Source organism: Petaurus breviceps, unplaced genomic scaffold (assembly GCF_028583685.1).
Source record: "Petaurus breviceps papuanus isolate PSGF00001 unplaced genomic scaffold, PetGlider_PUasm1.0 90763, whole genome shotgun sequence".
Lineage (NCBI taxonomy): Eukaryota > Metazoa > Chordata > Mammalia > Diprotodontia > Petauridae > Petaurus > Petaurus breviceps.
In genome coordinates, this window is record NW_027187340.1 from 11,418,375 (window position 1) to 11,442,232 (window position 23,858).

General features: G+C 36.5%; 1 protein-coding gene across 3 annotated transcripts in view; it reads right to left on the reverse strand.

Moving 5' to 3' along the window:
- Positions 1 to 23,858, reverse strand: part of CERKL (ceramide kinase like) — a 182,474-nt gene that overhangs the window by 32,687 nt on the left and 125,929 nt on the right. For all 3 annotated transcript variants that reach the window (XM_069068573.1, XM_069068571.1, XM_069068570.1), the window contains one exon: positions 13,154 to 13,217. In XM_069068573.1, coding sequence (XP_068924674.1) covers positions 13,154 to 13,217 — 64 coding nt within the window. The remainder of the gene's footprint in view (positions 1 to 13,153; positions 13,218 to 23,858) is intronic.

Genomic DNA, 23,858 nt, shown 5'->3' on the forward strand with positions numbered 1-23,858 from the left:
AGAAAATCTAAATATGGTAAATATTCATAAAATTCAGATTTCAAAATGTTTAGTAAATTTTTCTTTGTGCATATATATGTTCATATATTTATCATGTACATAAATAGAGAATATAAAAGCACTGCACATGTAATTTCATTTCCTAAACAAAATAATTAGATAGCCATAAATAAGTTAAGTAAAACAAACTGGCTAATACACATGACAAATTTGAACATGTTTTTAATTAATTTATGATATTAATAATCCTTATACATGAGGATGTTTTTTGGGTCTATCAATGATCAAAAGCATATAATTCTCATATTTTTCATGCTAATAAACTATTATCAAAATTATATTCAAATGACATCCACCAAGCTCATAAAGTCCTACTAATTTTTTAACAAATCACTGAGAACTCAAGAGTCAGTAAAAAGTATGTATAAATAAAGAAGTTTGGGGTTAAAGCACTGCTAATTATCATTAGTATGTGAATATGGTAATTGAAGCCAAATGCTAGCTACCTCTCTTTGACATTAGTTTTAGATGACACTTTTTTATTAATGCTCCTACCCTTTAACACAAGTTAGGAGGCTAATTTTTTGAATATATAATGAATTCCCTTAAACACTGAAATATAATTACAGGAAAATAGATGTAAAATAGATCTAATATTAATATTCACTGAAATATTTCTAAAATAGCCTAGAAAATACATAATAATCTTAGACATAAATACACTCTAAATATGTATTACATGAAAGAGATTCTATGAGTTTATTGGCCTAAATTGAATGTTATAAAGCTATGAAGGGCAATAAAACTATATAGTGACTAGTGCCTTGTCTATCCTGCCTTCCCATTCCTAACTTTTCCTTACCTATTCAAGGTTATGGTTTAGCTCTTTTTCACCAGGCTTGCCCGTAAATCATTGGAGACTGACTAGAAGTTCCAAGGATTCAGATCTGTTTCTCCATGTGCATATTTTCTCCAGTTCCAAGAATGACACCCCAACCTGCTAGGCAGTCCTCTGAAACTGTGATTGATTTGTCCCTTCTTCCTTTGTTAAGTTTTATGTGTCCTCTCTTGGATCAGAACCTTTGGTCTCTAATTCAGGATGGGAGAGGAATTTTTTATTCATATGCTATATCTTGAGCAATGAGGTCTTATTGTGGGACCTTGGTCGTTAATGAGAGAGTGGTCAGTGATCCTAAGAAAGCAATCTTTTACTAGTGGATTAACCAGCAATTTTGTAGTCTGCAATGAGGCTTAGTTCATTGACTCCCTTGAAGCATAGTGATCTGAGATCCTCCCATCTTCACTTGACAATAACTTAGAGTAGGATACAGTAACCAACTTCCCATAGTAATCTAGTTCTGTCACAGTATAGAATTCACATCTCCTGGACTATATGAAGTGCATCCAGTGGATGCGATGGCTGACCCACTGTTGAAATACGAAAGATTGTGAAGAACTATGATATTGGGCTGAAATGTTCTAATTGGCAAAAAATGGTTAAAGAACAGGATATATAAACTAGAGGCTAGAGAGTTTAGCTTTAGTTCCCAAGGAAATGCTAGAATAGATCATTAAGGCAATGAACATCAGAAAAGGTGAGGCAGCACGGATTCACCAAGAACAGGAAGTTTTGACAGAGCTCAAAAGAGGTTGCCTGAAACCGTCATCTCAACACATGAATGAAGCTGCAGCACCAGTGTCTCAGGTACTAACAAAGCTCAAATATAAAAGAATTTTGCTCCATCAATCAACAAACATTTATTAAGCACCTACTACATGCATTTATTGAGCACCTACAATGTATCATACACTATGCTGGGCACTGAAGATATAAAAACAAAACAAAAGAAAATGAACTAGTCCCTGCATTCAAGAAACCTATAAACAGAACTCCTGAGACCACTCCAGTCTACCTCGAATGGTCTTTGGTGACAGGAGATATGAGTTATTCAACTCAATATTTAGCTTAAGTATTAGTGTACTGATGATATATAGTATAATGAACTCGAATTCTAATGTTACCTTTGACTTATGATTCAGAACCATGTCTGTGTGTGATTTCATGAAAAATACATTATGATACTATGTGCCTTTTAACTCATGTAGTAGAATTGATTTAGACTTGCCGAGATAAGGGTGTGGTTTCACGTCCAGATGCCCGAAATATCATGGTGTCAGGGAGATCTGAGATCAAATTCTGTCTCATATATATCAACTATATGACTTAGAGCAAGTTATTTGACTTCAGTGCCCCCACACAACTCTTTAAGATTATAAATTGCAAATCTATTTCAAGGGAGAGATTTTCCATAGGAGTAGATCCAAACCCCCTCCAATTTTTTTTTAATTTACCTTACTAAGAATAGTGTTATGGAATAAAAAGTTAATGAGGAATCTACGTGAGCTATGCCAATAAATGACTAGTCATTAACATTATTTTCACTGTCCTTCCACAAGTTGAAGGAAATGCACTTATTTGTTCACTACTGAACATTGTATCATAGTGATAAATGACCAGCAAAGGAAGAATACATTCAAAAAGAGCTTGCTTTAATTACCCAGATATTTGAATGCTGTGCCCTAGTATGAAACTTCAGTGCTAGCAGCTGTTTACAAGTGGGCACTTTTTCACTGTTTTCAGGGTAGATAATTAAAATCCTCCCCTGCTATAGACATAAACCAGAGCATTTTTGTCTAGAAATGTACTGCTGGGACCTAATGTCTATTTCCTTTCTTTAAAGGGCAATAAAAACAGCTTTAAAAAAAAACATTGCTATTTATGTTTTCTTCTGAAAAAGAAAACATGATTACTCCTCACCACCTTTAGAGACCTGAGACTTTCATTAATAAATTGCTGGGCTTCTGCTTTTAGTTTTTAAAAACATACCAAATGGAAATTCTGCGGGCTTTAGTAGGTAATACAGTAATACAGCTAATACACAACGTTCCGTGGTAAACATGAGTGAGATAATAAGTCATACTGTCTGCTTAACATTGTAAAGAATATGGCGGGGGAGGGAGGGAGGGAGGGAACCTTAAACAACTGTTTCACTTCAGTGCCCAGTAAAGACTTGAAGTTTAAAAAAAATCCTTTTAAAGGAGTAAAAATTAAGTTTTTCCTTATGTTAACTTGTAAATTACCTTCATAAAAGAACATTGTGTTATTATTTTGTCTTCTTTTTAAACTACTTCCCATTAATACTTCACATATAGGATGTAATACACACAACCTGAAGCCCCTAGGAGCATGAACCATGAATCAGGAAATGCTTGCTTGTCAGGAAAGGTTTCAATTACAAACTAATTGTCCTTAGTAGTAACATGTTTGTCACATTGTTTTTGGAAACATAATCCACCTGCTAAGTTGCTTTAATATAAGTGATACATTCAGAAACATCCCAATGTAAGCCCCTTGGGAATAGAAATTGTTTTACTTTTCTACTTGTGTCTCCAGAGCTTTGTATATATAGTAAATGTTTAATAAATGCTACATTTATTCATCTCCTATCATATGGTACTGCCTTAAACACAATTTATGGGGATAGTTTATTTTCTCTTATCTAGTATAAAACTTATTGTTTAATGCCAATGGGTGTCCAGGATTTGGCGAATGGAGTAAGTGATTATGCATAATCTTGGTCAGGCAAATAGGCCAGTAGTCAATGCTACAATCCATCTGAGTAACTCTCATGTTTCTCTTTTAAAATAGGCTGGTTAATTTGGCTAAGATCACCTTTCTTTTTGTGACTAAACAACAGTTAACACAATGAAAAATATATTATATGTCACCTGTCACAAAATGCTGACTCTCAAACAGGTGCCTCTATAGAGGAGAATCAGTTTCATTCAATTGTAAATATCTCCTTTCTTCTATGCTCTGACGTGGAGGAACTTTCACATGCTGTTCTAATAAGCCATTATCATTGGATGAGTGGCATTTAAGAGAAGGTGTGTAATTTTTTTTGTTTTAAAGTAATTTGGGCTGAGTATTCTGTGCCTCATGGCAGATGGGACTGATCAAGAGTTTTAATCCAAGATTTGATTGAAAGAATCTGCAATGTTTCATATATGTCTCTCCAAAGAATCTAGTGAGGCTATATAAACTTCCACCCTATATAGACTCCATATAAGGATCTTTCAAGGCCTAACTCAAATGTTTTCTCTCGTCCGTGAAGCCTTACCTGGGTCTTCTAGCTGAGATGGTTTCCCTTGTCTATAAGTTCTCATAGCCCCTGACCTATATCTTTTTATATATTTAATATTCTATCATCTATTTACTGCTTTTGCACGTTTTATTTCATCTGATAGATGGAAAGCTCTTTGAGAGAAGAGAGAGCATATTTACAGAATTATAGAATTAAGAAATCTTAGAATTGGAAAGAACCTTGGAGGTCAAGTGCTCCAAACAGCAGATGAATAAGAATCCTCTGCATATTTATATTAGATAAATGTCAAGCCGTTCCTTGAAGACCTCTAGTGAGGAGAATGAGTCATATTGAGCTTGCAGACCCAAAAAGGTCTCCCATTTTTTCAAACAGCTGTCTAACCATGCCACTCCCATCCTGTGTTTAGGAACATGATTTTTTGAACTCAGGTTTAAGACTATAGATTTATACTACTGAATTTCATCTTGTTAAATTCGGTCTAATATTACAGATGGGTGAGGTTGTTTTGAATCCTGACTCTGTCATCCATTATGTTAGCTATACCTCCTAGCTTTGTGACATCTTCAAATATAACAGGTATCATGCTACTTTATTCAAGTCACTGATAAAAATGCAAAACTGCACAGTGTTATCTAATAAGGGAACAGCACAGATTCTAGGCATCCCACTAGAAGCCTTTCAAACTGAAATTTTAAATTAATGACTACACTTTGGATTCATTCATTCAACAGTTCCAAATCCATTTAACTTCAGTAATATTTATCCAATATGATGCCATTTGATCTACTAAATTATAATGAAAGACATGACCATATTTTAGGCAAAAAAGCAAAGTATTCACAGCATTACTAGTCCAGTAGTCTTGCAAAAAAGGAAATGAAGTTGGTCTGGCTTGACTTGTTTTTGGTGTAGCCACAGTGACTACTTGTAATCACCATTTCCTTTCTAAATATTTCCTTACCATCTAATGAATGACATTCTAGAAATTTTTCCAGGGAATCAAAGATAAACTTAATACTCTATAGTTTTCCTTTTATGAAGATCAAGACATTTGCCCTTCTCCAGTCCTACACTACTCTCTTCTTCTCTATAACCATTCTGCCATTTCTTACTGTAGCTTGGCAATAATATCGACCAGTTCTTTCAATACCTTGAGAATTGGTTCATTTGACACTCATCAAGGGTGGCTAAAAAGCTCTCTTAGCATTTCTTGATTTATCTTGGGCTTCAACTCTATTATCTATTACTGTTTTTTTTCTTTCTAAGACCAAAGATAATTTTCCTCAGTAAAGAAAACTGAAGCAAAGGAAGGGTTAAAGAGTTCTGCCTTCTCTCCTTTGCCAGTTTTAATCATCCCATCCCATAGTAATTCTATCCCTTTCCTTGAGTCTTTGCCTTTCACCAACTTAGATTCAAACCAAACCTTCTTTTGTTGTCATTAACTCTCCTTGCTAACCTCAGGTCATTCTGAATCCTTTTCACTATGATGTGACTGGCATAATTTCGTATTTGTCCTACATGTCTAGCCTTTGCTTCCACATTAGGATCAAAGGATTATAAATCATAGACTTGAAGCTAGAATCATAGGCCTCACAGGGCCATCTATTCCAATCCCCACATTTTCCAGGTAAAGAAACTGATACCCAAGGTGGTTGGCTAAATAACTTCCCCAAGTTCACTTTAGGCAATATTAGGGGAAACGACACAAACCCAGATTCTCTGAATATAGAGTCTCTGTTCTCTCCACCATACTGAACTGCCTGAGTCTTTTAAAAATTCAAACTTTTCAAATGGTTTCCTATGGCCATTAATGAATGTTTGTAGAGCACTTTAAGGTTCTCAAAGTGCTTTACATATGTTATAATATTTGATCTTTATAACTCTGTGGATTGGGCACTATTATTATTCCATTTTAGATATGAGGAAATTGAAACTTGGAGGGGTTAAATGACTTTTTCAAACAGCTGTTAAGTGTCTAAGGCAGGATTCAAACTGAGGACTTCCTGTTTCTAAGTACAATGCTCTGTCCACAATGCCACCTAGTTGCTCATGAAACTTGTGCCCCCAATATGATTCACTAGATATCTCCATAACAACCTTTTTCCCCCTTCCCTCATTGGAATGCTTCTATGTGCCTTCAGAATTTCATTCTTAAGAGCTTTCAACTTCCCCTGGGCTGACTACCACTAGAGAATTTTAGTCCATTGGACCCTATGTATCGTTTTTCTGAAGCCTCTGAAATCTGTTCTGTCCATGTCTATTATGAAAATACCAACTATGATCAGCTTGCCTCCTCTTCTCTCTCACAAACTCTAAGGTAAAAGAGTATGATCAGTCCAGTCAAACTATGACTGCTTTAATGAGTTTCATAATTCAGATGGTGGGTGCTATGATTCTCCTTGTAATGTATTAAGTACATGTTAATTATTTAGTAATTTTATAAGTGCTGGTGCCCTCTTTCCTCTGAGAATATAAATGAACTGACATTACTTTGTAGAAAATGTACACAAGCATATACACATTATTAATTTCCTGTTGGCTTCATATATTGATATGAATCACTAAACAAAAAGCCCTGAGAAAATATTAACCTGCTTACTATAGCTAGAGAATTTTAAAATTTAGAGACTTTTTAGGGAAAGCTGAGTAAAATCAGAAAATTTTAGTCATGAATAAACCTAACGTCACAATGTCACCTTTGCTCTTTTTTTTTACTATGAGCTCTGCCACCTGTGCTAGAGATGAATTACAGGCTATGTCAATATTGTGCAGGGTCCAGCTAAGGCCATCAATAGATCCCAATTTCTATGTGAACAATTCTAATGAATCAGTCATCGGGTAAGCCAGACTCCTTTTCTCTTTCTTCTTCTCCCCACTTTATGCCCCTTTCCCCTAAAGAGTTTCAATGCTTAAAGATCCCTAATTTTTACATTTGGAGTTGAGGTTATAGTTATTACCTTGCTTTTCCAACAATAACTAATCATCTCTTCTTACTGGATGGCCTATTGTCTGAGAACCCCAATGGAAACACACCACTATTTTTTATAGAGAACAAGCTGCTGCTTCTTTCTCAGAGGATACAACTTTGTCCTCTGTGAAGACCCTTGTATCTAGTATTTCACAAGAAGTACTTAGTGATTTTTTCCCCTTTTTCCTTGCTGTGACTTCATTTCAACTTCCAAGGCAAGGATTCTATATACCTTTCCCAATCCTTCATTTTTATTTTTACACTAAAACTTGTTTCACAGATTTGGTTTTGTTTAGAAGTAACATTTAATTCTCTATAATGACCTCAGGAGCCACTTTACCTTCCTTTCCAAGAGAAAGACCAGTCTGTAATTTAAAAGTAGATAACAATTACTTGGCCATGGCATAAAAGCAAACTGTTCAATCCATGCCAGTCATGGTAAAATCCTCACTACTTTCCCCACTTTCTGTTACTATGTATTAGTTTTTATGACTAACTTTCCTGAAGAACTCTCCTCACCTAGACAGCACCTTCCTGTCACCTGCTAAACTTGATAGCTGTGCCCAATTTCCTTTCCGCTGTCTTAGCAATGTTATTCTCAGGTTTTATTCGAATTTTTCTTCTTAAGTCCTTTCTTTTTTGGTCTCCCACTGCTGTTCCTCTTCATTGTGGTTCTCTTTGGTTCTTATGTTTGAGTCCTTTCCTTCCCAACAACCCTAACCAGATGTTAGATGCTATTCATTACAACTTAGGTGTCCCCAAAGACAAGTTCTAGGATTTTCTCTTTCTGTACCTTCTTTCTTGGAAAGTTCATCAGCACCCACAAGTTCAAGGATCATTTGTAGGCAGAAGACTAAGTCTGTACATCTAGTCTTAATCTCACTCCTGTAACCCATTCTGCATTATTAACTGCCTGCTGAGTATCTTCACCTGATTTCCTGTAGGTATTTTTACGGTCAACACACACACATAAAGCTATAACATGATCTCCTTGAGAGCAGGGGCTTTTTCATTTTTGTCTTTGCATAACCAGCACAGCACAGCGCCTAAGAAATAATGGGAACTGAATAAATGCTTACTGATTGATTTGTTAATCATATTTTCCTTAAATCCTATCCCCCCCTCCAACCCTCTCTAGTTTTGTAGAAGTCACCACTGTGCTTCCAGTTACCAACAGAAAGCTTTTCCTGATGCCCTGTAATGGCAAGGTATTTTTGTTTAATGGGAAGATGTAATGGGAATGTAAATTTTTAAGATCTTCCCTGCCCCTAGGCTTAAGTGCACCTGGAGCCTGTGGTGGGAAGCTTGTTTCTTAGGAGATACTTTGTAATTGGGCAGTGGGTCAGGAAGGTTGTTGCATTCTCTTAGCCAGGAGAAGGCTATATAAGCCCTGATGTGAGGCTTTGTTTTGGGGCTCACTTTGAAAAGTGTTGTGTGATTTGACCAGATTAGACTCTGGGCAGCTGTTGAGCCCTGCCGGCTTTGAAAAACCCAGATGTTGATGCTTCCCTCTCTGGAAACTGGTTGGGCAGTTTGGAGGCCTGTCTGCTGAAATGTTCTTGTAACTTATGCTTGTAACCTCTGTATACTCTGAAGTTCGGGGTGCTGACCATTTCCCCCTGAACTAGGTAAATGATATATGTTTGATTGATTAAAGTAAGCTTGTTAACCCATTTTGAGTTGCTTTCCTTTAGATAAGCAGATCTAAGAACCTGTGTTGGCAGCCACCCTGGGGATGCTGGGGTGCTTGCTGCTACAGAAGATCTTTCCCATCCATTAATAGGCCCATGTGACCTGCTTAAGTCACATGGAAGCCTAACTCACAGTAGTTTGAGTCACATGAAGCATGTGGTAGGAGCAGCTTGCTGAATGGGTGGTGCAGGAAGTGTGGAGCAGAGCCCAGAGGAAGTTGGTCATAGCAGTTAGAGATGAGGGAGAGAGAGGAAATAGGCAGTGAGCTATGAGTGTTGTTTGTGAGAAGGTCTTAGTAGGGGAAGGCTTGGGGATGGTGTTACTCCCCTCCTTTCCTCCACATGGTTATTGTGAATAGATTTCTTTGCTGCTAGGATGGATTTGGCTTTCTGGTGTTGGGATTCAGCTTTCTGGTGTTTGGAAAATGTTTTGGTTCTATCTTCCATGTGGAGAGTCTGTTATATTTTGCAATTCAGAATTATGCCAGCAAATTGATAGCTGCTATAGCCACTGTGAATATCGTGTTGGTGCTACATTGCCCCCTCTTCCCCAGAGCTATGGATTTAGAGCCAGAAAGACCAGAGTTCAAATATGGTCATACATCAGTTGTGTAACCTGGGCAAGTCACTTAAATCTAGTCTGTCTCACTTTCCTCATTTGTAAAATGGGGATAATAATAAATACTTCATAAGGTTGTTGTGAGGCTCAAACAAGATAATACTTGTAAAGTGCTTTTTAAAACTTAAAGTGCTATATAGGGGCGGCCAGGTGGCGCAGTGAGTAAGAGTACTGGCCCAGGAGTTGGGAGACCCGGGATAGGTTCTGGCCTCAGATACTTAGCACCCATACAAAATAACTGGCCATGTAACCTTGAGCAAGTAACCCCAACTTCTTTTTTAAAAAAAAGTGCTATATAAATACTAGATATTACTATAATTATTTCTTTAAAATAACTTTGTGTGTATGTTATATATGTGTATACATATGTATATGTTTTTTATATATATGTATATGTGTGTATGTAGAATGCAGACTTCTTGAAAGCAGGGAGTCTTTCATTTTTGTCTTCCTATCCTTAGCATTTAGCACAGTTTTGTATATGGTAGAAGCCTTTCTAAGATCCCTCTGCAGTACTAATAAGGACAAATAAATATGCAAGAAAACTGTCTATTCTCTTCCTGTTTTGATTACCAATCACAAAGAAACAGGTTCTAAAAAAGTACAAGGCAACATTAATAATCTATGAAAACATCTAGCAACTCAACAAAAGTCAAAATTTATGGCAAAAAAATCATAGGAAGACTGTAGTCAAAAAGCATATAACTTCTTTATCTCTAAGAAACAAACTAGCACTACATAAATGTTAACTCTCTATACAATCCATTAAAAACAATGTGCTAAAGTTCAGGTCAAATGAAACTTAACAACTGCATACTCTTAAAAGTAATTCAAAAATAGTTGTTATTGGGGAGGCTAGTGGCGCAGTGAGTAAAGCTCCAGCCCCTAAGTCAGAGGACCTGAGTTCGGATCTGGCCTTAGACACTTAACACAAAAAAAAACTAGCCATGTAACCTTGGGCAAGTTACTTAACAGCAATTGCCCTCCAAAAGGCAAAAAAAAAATTTTATTTTATTTGAATATTCTTTTCCATCATTTTTTCTAATACTCATTCTCTCTTAAGTGACATGTTTTGAAGTACTTTATTTTTGTTTCATTGAAGTATCAAATATCAACACGTAATTAATGTATAACCCATAAATATTCCCCATGTTTTAATAGGATTTTTAAAATCAATTCCTTTACTTTTGATTTCACACTTCATCTGTTAAGATTCTCCTTAAGATTTTTATTTTTCCTTTTTTCTAATTACTATTTCTAATTCCTTAGAAGAACAATAAATATCATTTTCCATTATTTTTCTCACATAAACCAATTCAAAATAGAACAGCTTAAAATTACAATACATTAATTACTCCTAGCATTACAACTTCTTACATAGGACACAAACAAGCCAAAATTACCTGGCTATTTAAATGTGACATAAGAATTTGAGCCCAACAAAAGGCAAGGCAAGGAAAGGAAATGTTATATTGATGGATTTTTATCAGATAAGATATATATCCTGCAGATTTTGAATGATTATAAGCACCAAAGAAATCAGGGTACTCCAAGATGATAAAATTAGAAGTCAATGCAAATCAGTTCAGTTTAGGAGGAAACAATTATTTAAGTATTTTTATGGCAAATAAACAAATACTTTTATTCACTCTGTCCAAAACCAAGAATATCATCTTCTCTCCTAACTTAGCTCATCATCCTGTCTTCCTTTTCTCTGTTAATGGCCTCAGCACCCTTAGTACACTGACAAACTCCCTTAGAGAATTATCTTTGACTTTTTTCTCTTTTTTGCCTCAACAACCAATTTGTTGCCAAGTCTTACAGACTCTACCTCCAGAATGGATTTTTGCATTCATCCCTTTCTTTTCATTTCCACTATCACAATTTAAGTTCTCCTAACTTATTTTGAGGGGGTTATATTTAAGAATTTTATTTTAACTTCTATATACCTAGGGGAATTGAAAAAGAGAAATGTAAATAAAATTACAAGTCTCTTTTATGCAAAGACTTATTTTCTCCAAATGTATAATAAATGAAACATCCCCAATACCCCTTGCTTTAGCTTTCCTTGAAAATATTATTGTTCCACTCCAGCCCTTCCAACATACAACTAGCTACTAATCTTCAAGGATTGTTATAATCATGTCACCCTCTGAATCAGAAACCTTCCATTCCCCTCCTCTTGTTCCCACAGGGCAGGAAAACAAAAAGACTAAACTTTTGAGCATGCTATTCAAGGTTCTTAATCATTTGGTTTCAACCTAACTTTCCAGACATTTCTTACCATTCCCTACCATGTCCCACATTCTCCAGTTATACTGGCTATATACTATTTCACAGACCCATCCCATGCTTTTCTGCTTGTAGGCCTTTGATTTTTTTCCCTTGAAGTTCAAAAAGCTTTTTAAGACACTATTTCATTTGATACTTGCTGTGAGGTAAATGCTACTATTAGCCCCTTTTTATAGAGGAGAAAACATGTTTAAAGAAATTAAGTGGCTTGCTCAGGATAGCATACTCAGAAAACATCTCAGGCAGGATCAGAATTCTGGTCTTCCTGATGCCAATTCCATACATCATTCCATTCTATTACTCAAAGAGATAAGTGCTAAGGCATTCTTAGAGACCTAAACAAGTTAAATGACTTGTCAGTAGTCACAATCCAAGAGTTTGAACAATATTTGAATACTCAATCTCTTGAATAGCATTCTATCCACACAATACTATGTTGCCTCTATGGAAATAACTCTAAACATGTAATTACATTTTCTCCCACTATATCGGAGGGGGGGGGCGATTGAATTACATGCACAAGGAAATCCCCATCCCTTTGTCATATCGTTCTTTTCACCCAGAATGGCTTTCCCCTATCCAGATCATACCCCTGCTCCACCATCATCTCTCCTTGTCAAAATCCTAGCTATTCTTCAAGTTCCAGCTCAGAAGCTCCCTTTTCCATGGAACTTTCACAGATTATATGATAACCACAGTAAAATGCTATGAGAGCACAGAGGGATGTTATATTGTTTTTAGCTGTGTGAATGTTTTTTTCTATACACAAAGTACCTATTTTAAATCTTAAAAAGGCTGAGCTCTTTGAGAGCAGGACCATCTTTAGCCTTTCTCTGCATCCTCAGTGCTCAGCACAGTACCTGGAACTGTGTAGGAGCTTAGTATAAGTTTCTTAACTGGGGAATACATTTATGACACACACAACAACCAGGCTTATAGCTTCCAGGACCACTGTGTACAGCATCATGAGAAAAACTTCAACTTCCCACTTCTAAATGCTAAATCCCCCTCACCAATAGGTCTAGATTTCTGTTAGTGAGAATATTTTCCCCCTTGAATATGTCCTATGATTTCATTGTAATAGGAAAATCCTGATTAGGAAACTTCACCAATATAAATTGGCACCTGAACTATAATTTATAGTATTAGACCACTGCCAACGGAAAATGAGAGGTTAATTAAGAAATTGTCCATGGTCACATAGTCACTATGTGTCCCAGGTGCCTTACTGAACCAATGTCTCTCTGACATGAGGCTTAGCCTCATTCCATTATGCCATGGACTCTTTCTTGGGCAAGAGTATATTGTTCAATAATTATTACATAAATAAGCATGATTTTTAGTTTAAGTACTCAAAATTCCAAAATGTTCTACAATAAAAAGAATCATTTATTATATGTAAAATAACATAACCTACCCATCAAATTCTTGAAGTTCACATTCCATTAGCAGTGATAGAGCATGTCCTTTACATTCTGTTACTATTTAAAAAACACATGAAAATATTTTAAAAATTAAAATTAAATATATTTAACACCATTTAACTTGGTCTGGCACAATGTTATATAAACATATGGTAAAGCAATAAAACCAAATTTATTCTTGAATATATTTTAATCATGGGAAAAGACTCTTTAGAACTTCCTTCTTTTATAGTTTTGTGAAAAATGCAGTTATATATTTATTCAACCAAAAAAATCATTTGGTGTTGCCCCAAACCTAGCAACTTTCTAATTTACCTTGTTGTTAGCCTTTTTAGTGTCCCTAAATTAAAAAGTGTGTGCTTTATATCTAAGGAAATTAGCACCAATGGTATTTTTTAAAAAATAAGGCATGTTTAGTTGGCATCTAACAGAAAATATTACATTATATAGGTGATTCTTAAATTAATAAATTGGCTGAATTTTTCACAGAAGATTAACGTATTAAACAAAAATGTGTGTGTCCAGAACTGATAGACTAGGGAATGGAAAATTAAGCCAAATACCAGTAACAATAGGTTCTAATGCAAGGAGGAGGAGAAAGCAGGAGGGCGATGATGGTGGTGCAAGTGCACACCATTTCTGTAGCCTCTAGAGGAAATGAATCTGTCACTCTACATTGCTGTCCCTGTGGTTGTTGATGCCCTATGTAGTATTGTAAATGCCAGCGAAGACACGATAAACTGGCATACTGCAGATGGCACAAAACATCATAACCACATTTAGCATTTTCCAGGGCAGCTTTGCCAGAAGAGACAGCCCAGCTGTATCCACCCATCAAAGATTTCTGATGACTGACATGACACTTGCAGATGGATTTTTTGTGTAAGAATGTGCATCATTATATGCAAGATTACATTAATCTTTCATGCCTGTCTGTCCCTGGTGCCAGCATGGTTCAAGTTTTTCCTACAATGTTTTTAGATATTGTTAAAAATTATTAGTCTTGGTGTCTAAAAGAATAATTCTGTACCCACTAGTGCAACAATGTAATTCTCCCATGACTTATTCATATAACATTGATACATAGAAGAGATTTTCTAAATTAAAATCTATAATAAGACAAGAGTGGTATTAACTGGTTTTACCATTTAATATTAATAACATATGAAGGTTACTTTAAATAAACAAGATAATATTTTATCACTAATTTACATTCACATGAAAATCACCCTAAATGTTCACTATCAAAATATAATTCAATATGACTAGTGCATTTCCATTATCATACATAACTAGAAGCCAAAAGTACAAGGCAGAGTATCATGAAGAAATGTGCTACAATGATACTCAACTTGCTATTTCCCCACAAAAGCTTACCTTTAGCAACAATACAATCTTCTCAAATTCATTAGAAAAATTAGCTTCAAAAGTTGCAGAGTGAAGATGGCATTTAGACTAAGGGGGGGGAATCTCAGTGCAAACTATTCTGTTTTCCTTTTTTGTTCTTTCAGGTAGAATTATAATTCTATGAAGATTAGAACATTGCAAAATTCAGCAGGACAATTTAGAAAGCTACTATACTCCCGATTACCATAAATGTATTTTTAAAAAATTCAATCTGATCAGCCTGGAATCCAGAGACATGCAAAAGCAAGCACATTCCAAATTTTCACAGTGAACATATCCCAAATTTCATTTGGGCCAAAAAAATTTGGTCCATTGGGGAAAATTCTCTGTGAACTACTTCTCCTAGAAGACAGTGCATAATCTTCACAATGTTGTGATGTCACCCTTCCTACCTTCTAATTGGTTAGGTACACTTCTAGTATGCCCAGTTTTAAGAAAGAATAGAGTCTCTTGGGTGATGGTAAAAGGTAAAGTTATGAGAGCTGACGAGGAGAACCTGTAGCAAAAAAAAATTAAATTTAAAAAATGAAGATGTATGGAGAGATGCACAGAGCTTCTTCTCTAGTTCCTGAGAAATCCATGGCACTGAGCAGAAGGCAGCATGGAGAGAAGGAAAGTTATTCCTTGATTGTGGGGCTGAGATAAATCTATATCTAGAACTTTAGTACTCTGTCAGAGAGGAAAGTGACCAAGTAGAACCAGTTGGTAGTTGTTTGGTGTCTACTGAAAATCTTTGCTCCCTGACATGATTCTGTTATTTAATCAATTATTATCTTTTAACTAAATTCCCTTTTGCACTGAAGTTGTATTATTGGGTCTTAGCTAGAATACTGATTCACTGGATTGCAGGCTGATTGCTATGGATCTGAATAAATAATGAGTATGTGGATATATGTGTGTACGAGAGAGAGAGAGAGAGAGAGAGAAGCATCAACATCATCAGAAAGGTAGGAAGTAGTGAGGAGTTCCAGTTATATGGAGACCTAAGAAGGTCTCACAATCTGTTCCTGGCTTGTTTGTTATTTTCTATTTATCAAGTTGAAGTTTTGAGTATTAAGTCAAGCTAAAGTTACCTGCTTTTGTATTACAAGCATACATTTAATGACTTTTTTCCCTTTCATCCTCCAAATCTTTTTTTTTTAAGACTAAATTTAGGGGTGACCAGGTAGCACAGTGAGTAAGAGTGCCAGCCCCAGCATCAGGAGACCTGGGATCGGTTCTGGCCCCAGATACTTGGCACCCACACAAAAAATAACTGGCCGTATAACCCTGAGCAAGTTACTTAACCCTGATTGCTTTAAAAAAAAGACTAAATTTGACTATAAAGCTTCCCAGTGTAAATTCCTGAAGACCATACCAGCTTATTCAAGTAATGGCATATTGTTGTATGACAAAATGCAGCTGACATTTTGTTGTTTATTTCTGAAGTGATATTGAGAAACTGACACTGTGTCCTGTTTGTCTGATTGCTGGGCTTAATAGTCACCATGGTAAAGAGAATTGATGCTCAGTAATGAGACGACATTCATTGAACACTTTTGGTTTTGGTGAAACCTATTGACTGTGATGATAATGCTTCTCTGTGCACTTTGGGGGAATATAAAGTATAGGCTCAGGGACAAAGAAATGAAGATGAAGCAGTAGCTTTGTTATTTATACAATTTTGCACAGTGTAACATTATAATATCCCCAAAGATAAAACCTTTTATTACAAATGGGACTGTTAGGAACTAGTTATTAACTCTGATACTTTTCCACCCCTTGCTATTCCTGACCAAGAAATAATGAAACATTTAAAAGATTTCTGCCAAGAGAAGGAGTGATTTAGGATGAAGTGAAATTCCTGCAATAGATTGAGGTAACACAATCCTCAGTGGCTCATGATTCAGTGGAAACACCATTCTCACTAGTGACCTGGAATACATACCTTCATTAGCAACTAATGGACCTGTGACAATAACTGATTATGGAAAAGAGAATATCAGCCTACTAATATTACTACAAGCGACATAGTATGGGAAATCACAGTTCTATTCAAAAGGACATTCCCTATCCAAGAAAAGATTGTGAATCCTTTGTATTCTTTCTAGGACATGCCACCAAAGTAATGCAGAAGTTTCAGAGGATTAATACAGAAAAGGTCAGGAAGCTAATGAAATACCCATGAAGTTTTGCTTTTGGTCTTATATGATCTCTTAAAAAAATAAAACATGAAGCATCCCAAGGTCATGGTACCAGTGCTCCTGTCCAAGGCAGATGGAAATTTTGGTGGCACAGAGAGTATCCATGATATCTAATGACAGTTCTTCAATACTATTCAATATGAAAGAGAGAAGGCCTACAACTATTATGACATTTGAAAAGACTTCTCCAGAAAGTGTTGATAAAAGGAACAAGATCTATAAATCTTACAAGAATATCAGACTGGTAAGTATGGGTGGGGAGTTAACATATGATGAGTTCTCATGGGAAAAAAGATGACTTTCATCCATTCAATAGGTTCCTGCCAGCATATGAGCTGATGAATTTAAGAGGCATCCACTACGTTTTGGTACTTATGGAAATAGTTGTGACATGGTTTGTTTGAAGCTGTTGATATATCTGGATCATTTATGTAAAGTCACTGGAAGGGCATGAGGAAAGGCTACATAAATTTTGGATCAGTGAGAAACCAGCAGTCTAAAGCGTCAATTAACAAGCATTGATTCTTTAGAGACTATGAAAATGATGTGAATCATGTGGTCCTTCAGAGTAAGGAATGAGTAATGACCAGAGAAATCAGAAGCACTTGGCACCTGGCCTTATCCAAAGAATTTCTGGGAGCTAAAATTTTTTCTATAATTACATGACTGCTATTAAAATCTTTAGAATATGTAATTATCAATAAGTCACTCACTGACCTTTCTCAATGATCATGAAGAACCAAAGGCAGAAGGACAAAAAGGAAGAATCTGTTTTGAAAGCCCTAGAATCATGTAGAAATTGTTGTAATGAGGAACAGGAGCAGGCAGCTTTCAAGGATTCATCAAATACTCCACAAATGCACCACTGTTGGTTTTTTTTAAGACCTCTTGTGAATCACATATTGATACATGGTTGGAAAGAAGTTTTATGTCAAGAAAGAAATGGCCACCAGAAGGCAACTACATTCATCATTAGAAGACAACATCATCCTTACTATAGCCTTAAGTACTTGACTTTGAAATGAGTGATGGCTAATGAATTTTAAGATGGTGCATGGATGTTGATTTCCATTGTTTTACATTCTGATAAGTCGTTTTAAAATTTATTTATTTACTTTTGGTTTACAATATTCAGTTCCACAGTCCCTTGGGTTTCAAATTTCTGCTAAGTGTTAAGTTGAATACTGCTTGAAAGAGATATGCCTAGTGCAGAGATATGTAGTCAACTATGAGTTCAGGGTGAATTATCAATCAAGAAAGAATAATAGATAATCCCATAGAACCCACATCTTCAAATTCATAGTGAAAACCATACAAGGAGAAGAAGGTAATTTGTAACATTCAGAGAGAAGCTACTAAAGAAAGTCAAATCGAAAGTCTGCACCTTCCACCAGTTTGCATGCTATCAGTGGATGCAAATCTTGTAGTACTCTTTCAGTCTTTCCTGCCTCATTTGTACTTGGCTAACTGACAGCAGGGACAAATTCATGATCAAGCACCATATAACACATGACTTTAAAGAAGAAGGCATTTAATTAAGACACAAGAGCAAGATGAATATCATAGAACTGAGTTAAGAAACAGGCATTCTTGGGACTTGTACCTCCCCAAACCCATTGACATGTTTGCTTCTATTTAGCTCTACAATGCCTATGGTTTTCAAATCCATGTGCTGGAATTTAGAAAGAAAGGAGGAAAAAGGATTAAAAAAAAAAGAGGGGCAGTTAGGTGGTGCAGTGAAGGTGGAGTCAGGAGAACCTAAGTTCAAATCCAGCCTCAGACACTTAACACTTACTATCCGTGTAACCTTGGGCAAGTCACTCATCCCCAATTGCCCTGCCTTCCCCCCTCCAAAAAAAAAAAAGATCAATGTCTACTCTATTTCAGTTACGACTGATAGATACTACTTTTTTCTAAGCTAGGCCAGAAAGTGATATATATTCATTGCAAAAAATGCCATGCTTCTTAAACTAATCAGATCTGGATGGCAACTCAGATGGTCTGGAATCACCAACATGTCGGCCAACAAATTTGCTAGATGTTGTATATAAAAAGAAACTGAATGACCTAGATGACCTCAAAGCAACTGAAAGAATAAGGTTTGTTCAAATGATTCAGAGAGCTTGGTTTTCTCACATGGATGAATTCTATTTTAGCTCCTAACAGTTTCTGCAGCAGAAAATTACGTATCACATGAAATAAGGAAGATAGTATGTCTTAGAATATACTCTTTCAAGAAATTCTTTTATGAAGACTAAGTTAGACTCAGATTTGACAATTAGAACTTTCGACTTTTTGTTGTGTTTAATCTTTTTTTCACCCTGGAAACTAAGGAAACCAGTATAAGGCAGTGGCTGGTGCTTGAAAACTTAATAGGAGACTGGAAATTGTATGATCAAATAATACAGGATGAACTTCAATTTCAGAAATATAAAATTGCTGATGAAGCTGTTGATAATGTTATTATAAAGGATATTTTTATCAGTTCTTTAGATAAATCTCAGGATATCTTGGGAAAAGAGGTAATAGCTGAAGGAAGCTAAACCTTGAAAAATTTCCAAAGACAATGATCATGTATGGAATAGAGTATAATTCTGCATCTGGAAGATTCCAAGATTGTAAAAAGAAATGAAGAATTTTCTTTGGTTTTTGTGTGTGTATGTGCAAAAACCATATTCTGAGGGGGTGAAATATTCTCAACTTGGGGTTATTTTTTTTTGCTTTTTGGAGGGCAATTGGGGTTCAGTGACTTGCCCAAGGTCACACGGCTAGCTTTTGTGTTGAGTGTCTTGAGGCTGGATTTGAACTCAGGTTCTCCTGACTCCAGGGCTAGTGCTCTATTCACTGCGCCACATAGCCACCCCAGCTATTTTTCAAATTAGGCAAAAATGATCTATCATAATTTAACTGTTATCAACATAAACATTTATATTAACATGCTATATTTAAAAGCTGATGGTTCTCTTATCTGTCTCCTATATATCACCACATAGTGAATTATTACTATCAGAGGACCCATGGCTTCTGAGCACAAGAATTATTGGTGACTTATAGATGTAGCAAAATATTTTATGCTCCCCATTCTCTTTCCAAGGTAATTTCCCAATTGCCTTTTAATGTTAGGAATGTTTTATGCTTTATGCCAAAGTTCTTTCTTTACAAAAATGTTTTAATTATAAATTTAATAACAATAAGCAAAAATAATCACCTTACCTCCTCCCCTTGGCTTCCTTCAAAACTTAGCTCCCATTTTACTTTCTTCAGGAGGCCTCCCCACAGCCCCTACCATTTTCCTTGAGGTTACCTTTTGTATATGTCTTGTATGAGCACAGTGCTTTACACGCTATCTCTCTCTTTAAAATCTGTGCTTCGTGAGGACAGGAACAATGTTTTGTTTTGTTATGTCTGCCTTTCTTTGTATCCTCACAGCTCAGCACAGTCCCTGACACTTTGCAGATGCTTCATAAATGCCTGCTGAATGACTGTCTTCAAACTGCTTTGCTTAATCATTTCCCTTTCAAAATTGGCACTGTAATCTAGGGCGTGTTGGTTTCTCTTGGTGCTGTAGTCTAGCGAACACTCAGATTTCTCAGGTACTACAGAGTAAGATTCTCAGTACATCTCTCCCCTCCTACCTCTCTTCTCCATTTTCCTCTACATTCCTACATTTCTGCCAAGAGAAGGAGTGATTTAGGATGAAGTGAAATTCCTGCAATAGATTGAGGCAACACAATCCTCAGTGGCTCCACAGATTTTCCCTCTCAGTTCTTATAACCTAATATTTTACCACCACCACCCTCCCCATGGAGGAACAAAACAAAACTGTGCATCACAGGATCAGAAGGTGATGCTACAAACCTCATGCAGATCTTTTTAGAAGATGTAATGCACAAACAATCCACCTCTGCTCAGTCCAAAGTGTGTGAACATGGATCCCTTTGTGCAGTCCTGCCAGGAAGAAGTCCTTCAGACTCACTTCAGAAGTGAGTAGGGAAGCAGAAGCTAAGTGTGTTAGGGATTAGTCTTCTCTTCTGTTCATTTATTGGGTTATTACCTTTAGAGGTCTTGGCATCTTAGCCTATGAGGACAGCTGCAATTGCTTTACCTCTTGCAAATAATTCTTATTTTCAGAGAGTTTTAATTGGCTGGGAGAATTGGACGAAAATGTCTAGTCTTCCATCTTGCTGGTTACATGATGCAGAAGTCCAATCCCACTCTGTCCATCTGTTTCACTGGTGTTTGGGCTCAGGTGTGCAGTTTCTCCTACTTCTTTCTGTAGTTTCTGGTGGGTGCAGTATTTTGCTCTCAGGAATCCATAGGCTTCTGTGTTTTATCAGGTTCTAGTTCAATTTGCTTTGTATTAATAACATTTATTTAGAGATGTCTGTAGTATTCTAAATATCTTATTACTCATCTTCCATTCTACTTTTTGTGACTTCCCTATAGACATCTATTTCTGCTCTAAGTTTCCTAACTAAATTTTTTTTCCTTCTGAGATCTCTGATGGTTTCAATGTTTTTTCCTTCTATTCTTATCATTCAATTTCAGAATTTCTCCCTTCCCCCTTTTGACAGTGTTCACCTAAAGGGCTAGACCTCAAAGTTGTCTCAGTCTCTTCCTGCACTAGGGGATTTACTTTTTATCCATTTCATTACCTGTCCCAGGTAACTTTAATTTCTGGGACGACAAGAGTGGCCACAACTGCATGCCAGTCATCTTTTTATTTTCAGCAAAACACTGCACCCTTGCTTCTTGCCCCATTTCCTTCCTTATTCTCTGGATAGGCTGGGGTCAGTGTCTGCTCCTTTTGAAGACTTAGGGAACTTGGGAATAGATGTTCTGGGTAGAGTTTCTGCTGCCTTGAAGTTTCCTAACCTAAGAGCCCACACATGGAGAGTAGGGGTCTCTTCTCCTAGACCTCCTCTTTTTCATCACCCTGTAGGATGCTGGGTAAAGGGCAGGTGTGGAGATAGTAACAGGAAGGAACTATCTCACTGGGTCAAGTCTGTAGGCAATGTGTACAGCCTGTTGGAGCATGAGAACTCATAGTGGGGATGGAAGGGAGTAAGCAAGCATCTATTAAGCACCTGCTCTGTGCTGGACACTTTACAAATATTATCTCATTTGATCTTCCGACAACCCTATGAGATAGGTGCTTTTATGATTCACCTTTTATAACAGATGAATTTGAGATAGTCAGATGTCAAGTGATGTGTCCAGGATCATACAGATAAGTGTCAGAGGTCAAATTTGATTTCAAGACTTTGTGAATCCAGGCCCAGTGCTTTATCCATATCACCACATCACTTAACTACTAATTTCAGGCTAAATTATACTTGTGAGGTTCACAGAATAATTGATGATGATGATGACTAGAATTTATATAGTACTTTAAAATTTGGAAAGTGTGTTACATATATTGCTTAATTTGATACAACAGCTATCTGATGCTATTATTATCCCCATTTTACAGATGAGGAAACTGAGGCCCACAGAAGTGACTTGCCAATGTTCACCCATCTAGGAAATATCTGAAGCAAGATTCAAACACAGGTCCCAAATTTCACCTCAAAAACTTTAAGTAGATGTCCAATTGCCTAACAAAGTATAAGAAATCCTGATCCTGGCATACCATCTATATTCTGGGCCCAGTGTTATCTCACAGTATTCTCTTATTCTCTTTTATATACAAGCTATTTCATTTATTTATTTATATATTTTTAAGCAATCAGGGTTAAGTAACTTGCTCAAGGTTACACGGCCAATTATTTCTGGGTGTGGTGCTGAGTGTCCGAGCCTGGGATTCGATCTCCAGGTCGTCCCAACACTGGAGCCGGTACTCTTACTCACTGAGTCACCTGGCCGCCCCTTATACAAGCTATTTTAGCCAAATTGAACATCTCTGCTCATCTCCATGCCTGGCATCTCTATGCCAAGTCCCATAATTGTCCATTGAAATTTTTCTGCTCTCTGGAGCCTCAAATCTGCCATTCCTCCACGAGACCCTTACTGACTGTCCCATTGTCAAGGGATCTCTCTTCTGTCATATTTCTCCTGGCACATTGTTTTAAACCCCCCTCCCCCTTTTAGTACACTCTACCTCATATTCTACACATTTACATTTATTTTCCTCTTGTTAGGTTGTGACCTCTTTGAAAGTAGATTGTTTTTCTGCCTTCTATATCTGTATCCCAAGTACAGATATTTAGCACATTGTTGTTAAATTGAATGGAATAATTCTTGAAATGCTGTGAAGTGGCCAAGAGCACCCAAGGCATTTCACGTCTTCCTCAATACCACATATATTAAATGAGTGGCCATGTATATTCTGTGCGATTTTTCAATAGTCCTTTCAGTAAGTTGGTTTTTGTTGATACTGTTTAGTTGTTTCACTCCTGTTAGGCTCTTCACCCCATTTAGGGTTTTCCTGGCAATGATATTGGAGTAGTTTACCATTTCCTTTGTCGGTTTATTTTACAGATAAGGAAACTGTGACAAAGAGGGTTAAGTGACTTGCCCAGGGTCATACAGCATCCCACATATCTAAGATATTCTTTCTTATGACTAAAAATATCTACTCTAATTTAATTTCAACACGTTTTCTTTTAATTCATTTAATATCTATTCAGCAAAATTTTAATAAGTATCTGCTAACCGGAGTCCAACTTGTCAGTGGAAGAGATGGGGGGAGATGGTTGGAGCAGAATGAGAAGCACTTCTCTACTCAAACCATCGCCTCTGCCTCCTCTTACCCTTTCCCCGAAAGTATTCTGGTCATGGGTCCCTTGGCACTGGTAAGTTTTCTTGCCTTATCCTTCTGGATGGGCTGCAGGTATTATGGTGGATAAGTGTTGTGCCTGAAGTCAGGAAGACTCATCATCCTGAGTTCAAATTTGGGCTCAATCCTTAGTTGTGTGACCCTGGGCAAGTCACTTAACCCTGTTTGCCTCAGTTTCCTTATCTGTAAAAAACAATGCACTAGTGTTCCAATTTTCCAACATCTTCTGAAAAAAGGTTTATCATTTTCCTTTTATGTCATATCTGTCAATTCCATTTCTGTCAGTCTGATAGGTGTGAGGTAGTACCTCAGAATAGATTTAATTTGCAT